At 44.6% G+C, this 15,061-nt stretch overlaps 1 protein-coding gene across 1 annotated transcript; it reads right to left on the reverse strand.

The window, feature by feature from the left end:
* Positions 1 to 2,351: 2,351 nt before the first annotated feature.
* On the reverse strand, positions 2,352 to 4,142 carry LOC119734585 (threonine-rich protein-like; the record flags this gene model as incomplete). Its single annotated transcript, XM_038208121.1, has 2 exons — positions 2,352 to 2,393; positions 4,065 to 4,142. Coding segments are annotated over 2 exons (120 nt in total), but the record flags the coding sequence as incomplete, so codon positions are not given.
* Between the last annotated feature and the right edge of the window lie 10,919 nt (positions 4,143 to 15,061).

Consider the following 15,061-nt stretch of genomic DNA (forward strand, 5'->3'; position numbering starts at 1 on the left):
GGTTCAGGTGTGGTTGTTGGTTCAACAGTGGTTGTTGATTCAACAGTGGTTGTTGGTTCAACAGTGGTTGTTGGTTCAACAGTGGTTGTTGGTTCAACAGTGGTTGTTGGTTCAACAGTGGTTGTTTGTTCAACAGTGGTTGTTGGTTCAGGTGTGGTTGTTGGTTCAGGTGTGGTTGTTGGTTCAGGTGTGGTTGTTGGTCGAAGAGTGGTTGTTGGTTCAACAGTGGTTGTTGGTTCAGTTGTGGTTGTTGGTTCAGGTGTGGTTGTTGGTTCAAGAGTGGTTGTTGGTTCAACAGTGGTTGTTGGTTCAACAGTTGTTGTTGGTACAGGAGTGGTTGTTGGTTCAACAGTGGTTGTTGGTTCAACAGTTGTTGTTGGTACAGGTGTGGTTGTAGGTTCAACAGTGGTTGTTGGTTCAAGAGTGGTTGTTGGTTCAACAGTGGTTGTTGGTTCAACAGTGGTTGTTGGTTCAACTGTGGTTGTTGGTTCAACAGTAGTTGTTGGTTCAACACTGGTTGTTGGTTCAACAGTAGTTGTTGGTTCAACAGTGGTTGTTGGTTCAACAGTGGTTGTTGGTTCAACAGTGGTTGTTGGTTCAACAGTGGTTGTTGGTTCAACAGTGGTTGTTGGTTCAGGTGTGGTTGTTGGTTCAACAGTGGTTGTTGATTCAACAGTGGTTGTTGGTTGAACAGTAGTTGTTGGTTGAAGTGTGGTTGTTGGTTCAGCAGTGGTTGTTGGTTCAACAGTGGTTGTTGATTCAACAGTGGTTGTTGGTTCAACAGTGGTTGTTGGTTCAGCAGTGGTTGTTGGTTCAACAGTGGTTGTTGATTCAACAGTGGTTGTTGGTTCAGCAGTGGTTGTTGGTTCAACAGTGGTTGTTGATTCAACAGTGGTTGTTGATTCAACAGTAGTTGTTTGTTCAACAGTGGTTGTTGGTTCAGGTGTGGTTGTTGGTTCAACAGTGGTTGTAGGTTCAACAGTGGTTGTTGGTTCAGGTGTGGTTGTTGGTTCAACAGTGGTTGTTGGTTCAACAGTGGTTGTTGGTTCAACAGTGGTTGTTTGTTCAACAGTGGTTGTTTGTTCAACAGTCGTTGTTGGTTCAACAGTGGTTGTTGGTTCAACAGTGGTTGTTGGTTCAGGTGTGGTGGTTGGTTCAACAGTGGTTGTTGGTTCAGGTGTGGTTGTTGGTTCAACAGTGGTTGTTGGTTCAACAGTGGTTGTTGGTTCAGTTGTGGTTGTTGGTCCGAGAGTGGTTGTTGGTTCAACAGTGGTTGTTGGTTCGACAGTGGTTGTTGGTTCAACAGTGGTTGTTGGTTCAACAGTTGTTGTTGGTTCAACAGTGGTTGTTGGTTCAACAGTGGTTGTTTGTTCAACAGTGGTTGTTGGTTCAACAGTGGTTGTTGGTTCAGGTGTGGTTGTTGGTTCAACAGTAGTTGTTGGTTCAACAGTGGTTGTTGGTTCAGGTGTGGTTGTTGGTCCGAGAGTGGTTGTTGGTTCAACAGTGGTTGTTGGTTCAACAGTGGTTGTTGGTTCAACAGTGGTTGTTGGTTCAACAGTGGTTGTTGGTTCAACAGTGGTTGTTGGTTCAACAGTGGTTGTTGGTACATGTGTGGTTGTAGGTTCAACAGTGGTTGTTGGTTCAAAAGTGGTTGTTGTTTCAACAGTGGTTGTTGGTTCAACAGTGGTTGTTGGTTCAACAGTGGTTGTTTGTATAACAGTGGATGTTGGTTCAAAAGTGGTTGTTGTTTCAACAGTGGTTGTTGGTTCAACAGTGGTTGTTGGTTCAACAGTGGTTGTTGATTCAACAGTGGTTGTTGGTTCAACAGTGGTTGTTGGTTCAGCAGTGGTTGTTGGTTCAACAGTGGTTGTTGGTTCAACAGTGGTTGTCATTTCAGGTGTGGTTGTTGGTTCAACAGTGGTTGTACGTTCAACAGTGGTTGTTTGTTCAACAGTGGTTGTTTGTACAACAGTGGTTTTTGGTTCAACAGTGGTTGTTGGTTCAACAGTGGTTGTTGGTTCAACAGTGGTTGTTGGTTCGACAGTAGTAGTTGGTTCAACAGTGGTTGTTGGTTCAACAGTGGTTGTTGGTTCAACAGTGGTTGTTGGTTCAACAGTGGTTGTTGGTTCAACAGTCGTTGTTGGTTCAACAGTGGTTGTTGATTCAACAGTGGTTGTTGGTTCAACAGTAGTTGTTTGTTCAACAGTGGTTGTTGATTCAACAGTGGTTGTTGGTTCAACAGTAGTTGTTTGTTCAACAGTGGTTGTTGGTACAGGTGTGGTTGTTGGTTCAACAGTGGTTGTTGGTTCAAAAGTGGTTGTTTGTTCAACAGTGGTTGTTGGTTCAACAGTGGTTGTTGGTTCAACAGTGGTTGTTGATTCAACAGTGGTTGTTGGTTCAGCAGTGGTTGTTGGTTCAGGTGTGGTTGTTGGTCCAACAGTGGTTGTTGGTTCAACAGTGGTTGTTGGTTCAACAGTGGTTGTTGATTCAACAGTGGTTGTTGTTTCAACAGTAGTTGTTTGTTCAACAGTGGTTGTTGGTTCAGGTGTGGTTGTTGGTTCAACAGTGGTTGTAGGTTCAACAGTGGTTGTTGGTTCAACAGTGGTTGTTGGTTCAGGTGTGGTTGTTGGTGCAACAGTGGTTGTAGGTTCAACAGTAGTTGTTGGTTCAACAGTGGTTGTTGGTTCAGGTGTGGTTGTTCGTTCAACAGTGGTTGTTGGTTCAGGTGTGGTTGTTGGTTCAACAGTGGTTGTTGGTTCAACAGTGGTTGTTGGTTCGACAGTGGTTGTTGGTTCGACAGTGGTTGTTGGTTCAACAGTTGTTGTTGGTTCAACAGTGGTTGTTGGTTCAACAGTGGTTGTTGGTTCGACAGTGGTTGTTGGTTCAACAGTGGTTGTTGGTTCAACAGTGGTTGTTGATTCAACAGTGGTTGTTGGTTCAGCAGTGGTTGTTGGTTCAGGTGTGGTTGTTGGTTCAACAGTGGTTGTTGGTTCAACAGTCGTTGTTGGTTCAACAGTGGTTGTTGATTCAACAGTGGTTGTTGGTTCAACAGTAGTTGTTTGTTCAACAGTGGTTGTTGATTCAACAGTGGTTGTTGGTTCAACAGTAGTTGTTTGTTCGACAGTGGTTGTTGGTACAGGTGTGGTTGTTGGTTCAACAGTGGTTGTTGGTTCAAAAGTGGTTGTTTGTTCAACAGTGGTTGTTGGTTCAACAGTGGTTGTTGGTTCAACAGTGGTTGTTGATTCAACAGTGGTTGTTGGTTCAGCAGTGGTTGTTGGTTCAGGTGTGGTTGTTGGTCCAACAGTGGTTGTTTGTTCAACAGTGGTTGTTGGTTCAACAGTGGTTGTTGGTTCAACAGTGGTTGTTGATTCAACAGTGGTTGTTGGTTCAACAGTGGTTGTTGGTTGAAGTGTGGTCGTTGGTTCAGCAGTGGTTGTTAGTTCAAAAGTGGTGGTTTGTTCAACAGTGGTTGTTGGTTCAGGTGTGGTTGTTGGTTCAGGTGTGGTTGTTGGTTCAACAGTGGTTGTTGGTTCAACAGTGGTTGTTGATTCAACAGTGGTTGTTGGTTCAACAGTGGTTGTTGGTTCAACAGTGGTTGTTTGTACAACAGTGGTTGTTGGTTCAACAGTGGTTGTTGGTTGAACAGTGGTTGTCGGTTCAGCAGTGGTTGTTGGTTCAAAAGTGGTGGTTTGTTCAACAGTGGTTGTTGGTTCAGGTGTGGTTGTTGGTTGAACAGTGGTTGTAGGTTCAACAGTGGTTGTTGTTTCAGATGTGGTTGTTGGTTCAACAGTGGTTGTTGGTTCAGGTGTGGTTGTTGGTTCAACAGTGGTTGTTGGTTCAACAGTGGTTGTTGATTCAACAGTGGTTGTTGGTTCAACAGTGGTTGTTGGTTCAACAGTGGTTGTTGGTTCAACAGTGGTTGTTGGTTCAGGTGTGGTTGTTGGTTCAACAGTGGTTGTTGATTCAACAGTGGTTGTTGCTTCAACAGTAGTTGTTGGTTCAACAGTGGTTGTTGGTTCAGGTGTGGTTGTTGGTTCAACAGTGGTTGTAGGTTCAACAGTGGTTGTTGGTTCAACAGTGGTTGTTGGTTCAGGTGTGGTTGTTGGTGCAACAGTGGTGGTAGGTTCAACAGTGGTTGTTGGTTCAACAGTGGTTGTTTGTTCAACAGTGGTTGTTGGTTCAGGTGTGGTTGTTGGTTCAACAGTGGTTGTTGGTTCAGGTGTGGTTGTTGGTTCAACAGTGGTTGTTGGTTCAACAGTGGTTGTTGGTTCAGGTGTGGTTGTTGGTCCGAGAGTGGTTGTTGGTTCAACAGTGGTTGTTGGTTCGACAGTGGTTGTTGGTTCAACAGTGGTTGTTGGTTCAACAGTTGTTGTTGGTTCAACAGTGGTTGTTGGTTCAACAGTGGTTGTTTGTTCAACAGTGGTTGTTGGTTCAACAGTGGTTGTTGGTTCAGGTGTGGTTGTTGGTTCAACAGTAGTTGTTGGTTCAACAGTGGTTGTTGGTTCAGGTGTGGTTGTTGGTCCGAGAGTGGTTGTTGGTTCAACAGTTGTTGCTGGTTCAACAGTGGTTGTTGGTTCAACAGTGGTTGTTGGTTCAACAGTGGTTGTTGGTTCAACAGTGGTTGTTGGTACATGTGTGGTTGTAGGTTCAACAGTGGTTGTTTGTACAACAGTGGTTGTTGGTTCAACAGTGGTTGTTGGTTCAACTGTGGTTGTTGGTTCAACAGTGGTTGTTGGTTCGACAGTGGTTGTTGGTTCAACAGTGGTTGTTGGTTCAACAGTTGTTGTTGGTTCAACAGTGGTTGTTGGTTCAACAGTGGTTGTTTGTTCAACAGTGGTTGTTGGTTCAACAGTGGTTGTTGGTTCAGGTGTGGTTGTTGGTTCAACAGTAGTTGTTGGTTCAACAGTGGTTGTTGGTTCAGGTGTGGTTGTTGGTCCGAGAGTGGTTGTTGGTTCAACAGTGGTTGTTGGTTCAACAGTGGTTGTTGGTTCAACAGTGGTTGTTGGTTCGACAGTGGTTGTTGGTTCAACAGTGGTTGTTGGTTCAACAGTTGTTGTTGGTTCAACAGTGGTTGTTGGTTCAACAGTGGTTGTTTGTTCAACAGTGGTTGTTGGTTCAACAGTGGTTGTTGGTTCAGGTGTGGTTGTTGGTTCAACAGTAGTTGTTGGTTCAACAGTGGTTGTTGGTTCAGGTGTGGTTGTTGGTCCGAGAGTGGTTGTTGGTTCAACAGTGGTTGTTGGTTCAACAGTGGTTGTTGGTTCAACAGTGGTTGTAGGTTCAACAGTGGTTGTTGGTTCAACAGTGGTTGTTTGTTCAACAGTGGTTGTTGGTTCAACAGTGGTTGTTGGTTCAACTGTGGTTGTTGGTTCAACAGTAGTTGTTGGTTCAACAGTGGTTGTTGGTTCAACAGTGGTTGTTGGTTCAACAGTGGTTGTTGATTCAACAGTGGTTGTTGGTTCAGCAGTGGTTGTTGGTTCAGGTGTGGTTGTTGGTCCAACAGTGGTTGTTGGTTCAACAGTGGTTGTTGGTTCAACAGTGGTTGTTGGTTCAACAGTGGTTGTTGGTCCAACAGTGGTTGTCGGTTCAGGTGTGGTTGTTGGTTCAACAGTGGTTGTTGGTTCAACAGTAGTTGTTTGTTCAACAGTGGTTGTTGGTTCAACAGTGGTTGTTGGTTCAACAGTGGTTGTTGATTCAACAGTGGTTGTTGGTTCAGCAGTGGTTGTTGGTTCAGATGTGGTTGTTGGTCCAACAGTGGTTGTTTGTTCAACAGTGGTTGTTGGTTCAACAGTGGTTGTTGGTTCAACAGTGGTTGTTGATTCAACAGTGGTTGTTGGTTCAACAGTGGTTGTTGGTTGAAGTGTGGTCGTTGGTTCAGCAGTGGTTGTTAGTTCAAAAGTGGTGGTTTGTTCATCAGTGGTTGTTGGTTCAGGTGAGGTTGTTGGTTCAGGTGTGGTTGTTGGTTCAACAGTGGTTGTTGGTTCAACAGTGGTTGTTGATTCAACAGTGGTTTTTGGTTCAACAGTGGTTGTTGGTTCAACAGTGGTTGTTTGTACAACAGTGGTTGTTGGTTCAACAGTGGTTGTTGGTTGAACAGTGGTTGTCGGTTCAGCAGTGGTTGTTGGTTCAAAAGTGGTGGTTTGTTCAACAGTGGTTGTTGGTTCAGGTGTGGTTGTTGGTTGAACAGTGGTTGTAGGTTCAACAGTGGTTGTTGGTTCAGATGTGGTTGTTGGTTCAACAGTGGTTGTTGGTTCAGGTGTGGTTGTTGGTTCAACAGTGGTTGTTGGTTTAACAGTGGTTGTTGATTCAACAGTGGTTGTTGGTTCAACAGTGGTTGTTGGTTCAACAGTGGTTGTTGGTTCAACAGTGGTTGTTGGTTCAGGTGTGGTTGTTGGTTCAACAGTGGTTGTTGATTCAACAGTGGTTGTTGTTTCAACAGTAGTTGTTGGTTCAACAGTGGTTGTTGGTTCAGGTGTGGTTGTTGGTTCAACAGTGGTTGTAGGTTCAACAGTGGTTGTTGGTTCAACAGTGGTTGTTGGTTCAGGTGTGGTTGTTGGTGCAACAGTGGTGGTAGGTTCAACAGTGGTTGTTGGTTCAACAGTGGTTGTTTGTTCAACAGTGGTTGTTGGTTCAGGTGTGGTTGTTGGTTCAACAGTGGTTGTTGGTTCAGGTGTGGTTGTTGGTTCAACAGTGGTTGTTGGTTCAACAGTGGTTGTTGGTTCAGGTGTGGTTGTTGGTCCGAGAGTGGTTGTTGGTTCAACAGTGGTTGTTGGTTCGACAGTGGTTGTTGGTTCAACAGTGGTTGTTGGTTCAACAGTTGTTGTTGGTTCAACAGTGGTTGTTGGTTCAACAGTGGTTGTTTGTTCAACAGTGGTTGTTGGTTCAACAGTGGTTGTTGGTTCAGGTGTGGTTGTTGGTTCAACAGTAGTTGTTGGTTCAACAGTGGTTGTTGGTTCAGGTGTGGTTGTTGGTCCGAGAGTGGTTGTTGGTTCAACAGTTGTTGCTGGTTCAACAGTGGTTGTTGGTTCAACAGTGGTTGTTGGTTCAACAGTGGTTGTTGGTTCAACAGTGGTTGTTGGTACATGTGTGGTTGTAGGTTCAACAGTGGTTGTTTGTACAACAGTGGTTGTTGGTTCAACAGTGGTTGTTGGTTCAACTGTGGTTGTTGGTTCAACAGTGGTTGTTGGTTCGACAGTGGTTGTTGGTTCAACAGTGGTTGTTGGTTCGACAGTTGTTGTTGGTTCAACAGTGGTTGTTGGTTCAACAGTGGTTGTTTGTTCAACAGTGGTTGTTGGTTCAACAGTGGTTGTTGGTTCAGGTGTGGTTGTTGGTTCAACAGTAGTTGTTGGTTCAACAGTGGTTGTTGGTTCAGGTGTGGTTGTTGGTCCGAGAGTGGTTGTTGGTTCAACAGTGGTTGTTGGTTCAACAGTGGTTGTTGGTTCAACAGTGGTTGTTGGTTCAACAGTGGTTGTTGGTTCAACAGTGGTTGTTGGTTCAACAGTGGTTGTTGGTTCAACAGTGGTTGTTGGTACATGTGTGGTTGTAGGTTCAACAGTGGTTGTTTGTTCAACAGTGGTTGTTGGTTCAACAGTGGTTGTTGGTTCAACTGTGGTTGTTGGTTCAACAGTAGTTGTTGATTCAACAGTGGTTGTTGGTTCAACAGTGGTTGTTGGTTCAACAGTGGTTGTTGATTCAACAGTGGTTGTTTGTTCAGCAGTGGTTGTTGGTTCAGGTGTGGTTGTAGGTTCAACAGTGGTTGTTGGTTCAACAGTGGTTGTTTGTTCAACAGTGGTTGTTGGTTCAACAGTGGTTGTTGGTTCAACTGTGGTTGTTGGTTCAACAGTAGTTGTTGGTTCAACAGTGGTTGTTGGTTCAACAGTGGTTGTTGGTTCAACAGTGGTTGTTGATTCAACGGTGGTTGTTGGTTCAGCAGTGGTTGTTGGTTCAGGTGTGGTTGTTGGTCCAACAGTGGTTGTTGGTTCAACAGTGGTTGTTGGTTCAACAGTGGTTGTTGGTTCAACAGTGGTTGTTGGTCCAACAGTGGTTGTCGGTTCAGGTGTGGTTGTTGGTTCAACAGTGGTTGTTGATTCAACAGTGGTTGTTGTTTCAACAGCAGTTGTTTGTTCAACAGTGGTTGTTGGTTCAGGTGTGGTTGTTAGTTCAACAGTGGTTGTAGGTTCAACAGTGGTTGTTGGTTCAACAGTGGTTGTTGGTTCAGGTGTGGTTGTTGGTGCAACAGTGGTTGTAGGTTCAACAGTGGTTGTTGGTTCAACAGTGGTTGTTGGTTCAACAGTGGTTGTTGGTTCAACAGTGGTTGTTGGTACAGCAGTGGTTGTTGGTTCAACAGTGGTTGTTGATTCAACAGTGGTTGTTGGTTCAACAGTGGTTGTTGATTCAACAGTGGTTGTTGGTTCAGCAGTGGTTGTTGGTTCAGGTGTGGTTGTTGGTTCAACAGTGGTTGTTGGTTCAACAGTCGTTGTTGGTTCAACAGTGGTTGTTGATTCAACAGTGGTTGTTGGTTCAACAGTAGTTGTTTGTTCAACAGTGGTTGTTGATTCAACAGTGGTTGTTGGTTCAACAGTAGTTGTTTGTTCGACAGTGGTTGTTGGTACAGGTGTGGTTGTTGGTTCAACAGTGGTTGTTGGTTCAAAAGTGGTTGTTTGTTCAAAAGTGGTTGTTGGTTCAACAGTGGTTGTTGGTTCAACAGTGGTTGTTGATTCAACAGTGGTTGTTGGTTCAGCAGTGGTTGTTGGTTCAGGTGTGGTTGTTGGTCCAACAGTGGTTGTTGGTTCAACAGTGGTTGTTGGTTCAACAGTGGTTGTTGGTTCAACAGTGGTTGTTGATTCAACAGTGGTTGTTGGTTCAACAGTGGTTGTTAGTTCAACAGTGGTTGTTGGTTGAAGTGTGGTCGTTGGTTCAACAGTGGTTGTTGGTTCAAAAGTGGTGGTTTGTTCAACAGTGGTTGTTGGTTCAGGTGTGGTTTTTGGTTCAACAGTGGTTGTTGGTTCAACAGTGGTCGTTGATTCAACAGTGGTTGTTGGTTCAACAGTGGTTGTTGGTTCAACAGTGGTTGTTGGTTGAAGTGTGGTCGTTGGTTCAGCAGTGGTTGTTGGTTCAAAAGTGGTGGTTTGTTCAACAGTGGTTGTTGTTTCAGGTGTGGTTGTTGGTTCAACAGTGGTTGTAGGTTCAACAGTGGTTGTTGGTTCAGATGTGGTTGTTGGTTCAACAGTGGTTGTTGGTTCAGGTGTGGTTGTTGGTTCAACAGTGGTTGTTGGTTCAACAGTGGTTGTTGATTCAACAGTGGTTGTTGGTTCAACAGTGGTTGTTGGTTCAACAGTGGTTGTTGGTTCAACAGTGGTTGTTGGTTCAGGTGTGGTTGTTGGTTCAACAGTGGTTGTTGATTCAACAGTGGTTGTTGTTTCAACAGTAGTTGTTTGTTCAACAGTGGTTGTTGGTTCAGGTGTGGTTGTTGGTTCAACAGTGGTTGTAGGTTCAACAGTGGTTGTTGGTTCAACAGTGGTTGTTGGTTCAGGTGTGGTTGTTGGTGCAACAGTGGTTGTAGGTTCAACAGTGGTTGTTGGTTCAACAGTGGTTGTTTGTTCAACAGTGGTTGTTGGTTCAGGTGTGGTTGTTGGTTCAACAGTGGTTGTTGGTTCAGGTGTGGTTGTTGGTTCAACAGTGGTTGTTGGTTCAACAGTGGTTGTTGGTTCAGTTGTGGTTGTTGGTCCGAGAGTGGTTGTTGGTTCAACAGTGGTTGTTGGTTCGACAGTGGTTGTTGGTTCAACAGTGGTTGTTGGTTCAACAGTTGTTGTTGGTTCAACAGTGGTTGTTGGTTCAACAGTGGTTGTTTGTTCAACAGTGGTTGTTGGTTCAACAGTGGTTGTTGGTTCAGGTGTGGTTGTTGGTTCAACAGTAGTTGTTGGTTCAACAGTGGTTGTTGGTTCAGGTGTGGTTGTTGGTCCGAGAGTGGTTGTTGGTTCAACAGTGGTTGTTGGTTCAACAGTGGTTGTTGGTTCAACAGTGGTTGTTGGTTCAACAGTGGTTGTTGGTTCAACAGTGGTTGTTGGTTCAACAGTGGTTGTTGGTACATGTGTGGTTGTAGGTTCAACAGTGGTTGTTTGTACAACAGTGGTTGTTGGTTCAACAGTGGTTGTTGGTTCAACTGTGGTTGTTGGCTCAACAGTGGTTGTTGGTTCGACAGTGGTTGTTGGTTCAACAGTGGTTGTTGGTTCAACAGTTGTTGTTGGTTCAACAGTGGTTGTTGGTTCAACAGTGGTTGTTTGTTCAACAGTGGTTGTTGGTTCAACAGTGGTTGTTGGTTCAGGTGTGGTTGTTGGTTCAACAGTAGTTGTTGGTTCAACAGTGGTTGTTGGTTCAGGTGTGGTTGTTGGTCCGAGAGTGGTTGTTGGTTCAACAGTGGTTGTTGGTTCAACAGTGGTTGTTGGTTCAACAGTGGTTGTTGGTTCAACAGTGGTTGTTGGTTCAACAGTGGTTGTTGGTACATGTGTGGTTGTAGGTTCAACAGTGGTTGTTTGTTCAACAGTGGTTGTTGGTTCAACAGTGGTTGTTGGTTCAACTGTGGTTGTTGGTTCAACAGTAGTTGTTGGTTCAACAGTGGTTGTTGGTTCAACAGTGGTTGTTGGTTCAACAGTGGTTGTTGGTTCAACAGTGGTTGTTGATTCAACAGTGGTTGTTTGTTCAGCAGTGGTTGTTGGTTCAGGTGTGGTTGTAGGTTCAACAGTGGTTGTTGGTTCAACAGTGGTTGTTTGTTCAACAGTGGTTGTTGGTTCAACAGTGGTTGTTGGTTCAACTGTGGTTGTTGGTTCAACAGTAGTTGTTGGTTCAACAGTGGTTGTTGGTTCAACAGTGGTTGTTGGTTCAACAGTGGTTGTTGATTCAACAGTGGTTGTTGGTTCAGCAGTGGTTGTTGGTTCAGGTGTGGTTGTTGGTCCAACAGTGGTTGTTGGTTCAACAGTGGTTGTTGGTTCAACAGTGGTTGTTGGTTCAACAGTGGTTGTTGGTTCAACAGTGGTTGTCGGTTCAGGTGTGGTTGTTGGTTCAACAGTGGTTGTTGGTTCAACAGTGGTTGTTGATTCAACAGTGGTTGTTGTTTCAACAGCAGTTGTTTGTTCAACAGTGGTTGTTGGTTCAGGTGTGGTTGTTGGTTCAACAGTGGTTGTAGGTTCAACAGTGGTTGTTGGTTCAACAGTGGTTGTTGGTTCAGGTGTGGTTGTTGGTGCAACAGTGGTTGTAGGTTCAACAGTGGTTGTTGGTTCAACAGTGGTTGTTGGTTCAACAGTGGTTGTTGGTTCAGGTGTGGTTGTTGGTTCAACAGTGGTTGTTGGTTCAGGTGTGGTTGTTGGTTCAACAGTGGTTGTTGGTTCAACAGTGGTTGTTGGTTCAGGTGTGGTTGTTGGTCCGAGAGTGGTTGTTGGTTCAACAGTGGTTGTTGGTTCGACAGTGGTTGTTGGTTCAACAGTGGTTGTTGGTTCAACAGTTGTTGTTGGTTCAACAGTGGTTGTTGGTTCAACAGTGGTTGTTTGTTCAACAGTGGTTGTTGGTTCAACAGTGGTTGTTGGTTCAGGTGTGGTTGTTGGTTCAACAGTAGTTGTTGGTTCAACAGTGGTTGTTGGTTCAGGTGTGGTTGTTGGTCCGAGAGTGGTTGTTGGTTCAACAGTGGTTGTTGGTTCAACAGTGGTTGTTGGTTCAACAGTGGTTGTTGGTACAGGTGTGATAGAAGGTTCAACAGTGGTTGTTGGTTCAACAGTGGTTGTTGATTCAACAGTGGTTGTTGGTTCAGCAGTGGTTGTTGGTTCAGGTGTGGTTGTTGGTCCAACAGTGGTTGTTTGTACAACAGTGGTTGTTGGTTCAACAGTGGTTGTTGGTTCAACAGTGGTTGTTTGTTCAACAGTGGTTGTCGGTTCAACAGTGGTTGTTGATTCAACAGTGGTTGTTGGTTGAACAGTAGTTGTTGGTTGAAGTGTGGTTGTTGGTTCAGCAGTGGTTGTTTGTACAACAGTGGTTGTTGGTTCAACAGTGGTTGTTGATTCAACAGTGGTTGTTGGTTCAGCAGTGGTTGTTGGTTCAGGTGTGGTTGTTGGTCCAACAGTGGTTGTTGGTTCAACAGTGGTTGTTGGTTCAACAGTGGTTGTTGGTTCAACAGTGGTTGTTGGTTCAACAGTGGTTGTCGGTTCAACAGTGGTTGTTGGTTCAACAGTGGTTGTTGGTTCAACAGTGGTTGTTGGTTCAACAGTGGTTGTTTGTACAACAGTGGTTGTTGGTTCAACAGTGGTTGTTGATTCAACAGTGGTTGTTGGTTCAGCAGTGGTTGTTGGTTCAGGTGTGGTTGTTGGTCCAACAGTGGTTGTTGGTTCAACAGTGGTTGTTGGTTCAACAGTGGTTGTTGGTTCAACAGTGGTTGTTGGTTCAACAGTGGTTGTTGGTTCAACAGTGGTTGTCGGTTCAGGTGTGGTTGTTGGTTCAACAGTGGTTGTTGGTTCAACAGTGGTTGTTTGTTCAACAGTGGTTGTTTGTACAACAGTGGTTGTTGGTTCAACAGTGGTTGTTGGTTCAGCAGTGGTTGTTGGTTCAGGTGTGGTTGTTGGTCCAACAGTGGTTGTTGGTTCAACAGTGGTTGTTGGTTCAACAGTGGTTGTTGGTTCAACAGTGGTTGTTGGTTCAACAGTGGTTGTTGGTTCAACAGTGGTTGTTGGTTCAATAGTGGTTGTTTGTTCAACAGTGGTTGTTGGTTCAACAGTGGTTGTTGGTTCAACAGTGGTTGTTTGTACAACAGTGGTTGTTGATTCAACAGTGGTTGTTGGTTCAGCAGTGGTTGTTGGTTCAGGTGTGGTTGTTGGTCCAACAGTGGTTGTTTGTACAACAGTGGTTGTTGGTTCAACAGTGGTTGTTTGTTCAACAGTGGTAGTTGGTTCAACAGTGGTTGTTGGTTCAACAGTGGTTGTTGGTACAGGTGTGGTTGTAGGTTCAACAGTGGTTGTTGGTTCAAGAGTGGTTGTTTGTTCAACAGTGGTTGTTGGTTCAGGTGTGGTTGTTGGTTCAGGTGTGGTTGTTGGTTCAGGTGTGGTTGTTGGTCCAACAGGTGTGGTTGTTGGATCAACAGTGGTTGTTGGTTCAACAGTGGTTGTTGGTACAGGTGTGGTTGCAGGTTCAACAGTGGTTGTTGGTTCAAGAGTGGTTGTTTGTTCATCAGTGGTTGTTGGTTCAACAGTGGTTGTTGGTTCAACTGTGGTTGTTGGTTCAACAGTAGTTGTTGGTTCAACAGTGGTTGTTGGTTCAACAGTGGTTGTTGGTTCAACAGTGGTTGTTGGTTCAACAGTGGTTGTTGGTTCAACAGTCGTTGTTGGTTCAACAGTCGTTGTTGGTTCAACAGTGGTTGTTGGTTCAGGTGTGGTTGTTGGTTCAACAGTGGTTGTTGATTCAACAGTGGTTGTTGGTTCAACAGTGGTTGTTGGTTCTGGTGTGGTTGTTTGGTCTGGTGTAGTTGTTGGTTCTTGTGTGGTTGTTGGTTCTGCTGTTGTTGTTGGTTCAGGTGTGGTTGTTGGTTCAACAGTGGTTGTTGGTTCTGGTGTAGTTGTTGGTTCTGGTGTGGTTGTTGGTTTAGGTGTGGTTGTTGGTTCAGCAGTGGTTGTTGGTTCAAATGTGGTTGTTGGTTCAACAGTGGTTGTTGGTTCAACAGTGGTTGTTGGTTCAGGTGTGGTTGTTGGTTCTGGTGTGGTTGTTTGGTCTGGTGTAGTTGTTGGTTCTGCTGTGGTTGTTGGTTCAGCTGTGGTTGTTGGTTCAGCTGTGGTTGTTGGTTCAGCTGTGGTTGTTTGTGTCGTCGTTGGTGCTAAAATAGTTAAATAGAATACATACTTATGATGAGGCCTAAAACGTACATTTTTTCGAGTGCTTCGACAAATAAAACTCCCGTTTAGGAATTACTTGGATGGATTGGTTTCCGTGAGTTGTTTGTGATCGTTTTATTAAAATGTCAGGGGTACTGAGAACACTTCTTCCTTTTGTTTTACTCTAGCGAATTTGAGTTTTCTTGCAGTTATTCTGTATAACGGATCCGAGTCGATTAGATAACATTGGCATCTTGCTGGCTTGGCTTGATGTCAAGAAGCAGTGATTTTATCTTTATATCAAGGGAAAGAAAAGTAGCATCCGTTGGTACACTGCGCACGTTTCTTGTGATTACAGTTCAAATATGCATGCGCGATGAAGCAACAACACTAACCCCCTCCCCCCCCCCCAAAAAAAAGAGTTGGCTTCTGGATTTTGATCGTGCGCGTCATTGTTTTTTCCCCAAAACTTTCCGCGCTAGCTACAACAGCGCCCTCTATTGCCGCACTGCCGCAAATGTTCGTGGGCAGCTTGTACCCAGTGATAGATCCAGTAGGAGGTTGATGTTGAACGAATGATAGTAGACCATGGGTACGAAGTTGCTGCCAGCTGAGCAACAACAATGGCGGCTAGTCACGTATGGGTGCAGACCAGTAAATCGGTCCGAAATTGCCTGCGCCGGCCAAATCACGATTTGCATGCCCTCAAAATCTTCGGTATTTGAGCATGCTGTGGGCCATGAACTTGAGGGATTGTAAAAAATATGGGTGGAAGCCGTGCACAGGACTGGGAGCTTGCAGTTCTGTGTAATTTTGATGTAATTTGGACCCTAAAAGCGCTCTATTTTGCAATGGAGTGTAGGCATCGTTTTTCAAAATGATGATGGGCTTCAGGACTATTTTCAGGGGTGATCATCTTCAGATGGAAATTTCTCCTAAAAGTCATCAGTTGACCCCCCGAAAATTGAAAAGAAAATGAAAGATGATGAAATAAGCTTTAATTTGATGTGTGTCTCGAACACCTTGGAGAGTTGTGAGTATTTTTCCCGAATTTTTGAAGTGGGAGCATTTACCATTGGGGTCTATGGAAGTTTATTTACTGGTCTGCTACCTATAGTTTCAAAATGGCGCCTTCCATCGTTTGTTGTCAAATGTTTGCGGAGTGTTTTTTTTCAGGGGGGCGGAACCTGGGGGGGGGGGGGGGCAGCGTTTCAAAAGGG

The sequence above is a fragment of the Patiria miniata genome, unplaced genomic scaffold, assembly GCF_015706575.1.
Source record: "Patiria miniata isolate m_02_andy unplaced genomic scaffold, ASM1570657v1 HiC_scaffold_27, whole genome shotgun sequence".
Classification (NCBI taxonomy): Eukaryota; Metazoa; Echinodermata; class Asteroidea; order Valvatida; family Asterinidae; genus Patiria; species Patiria miniata.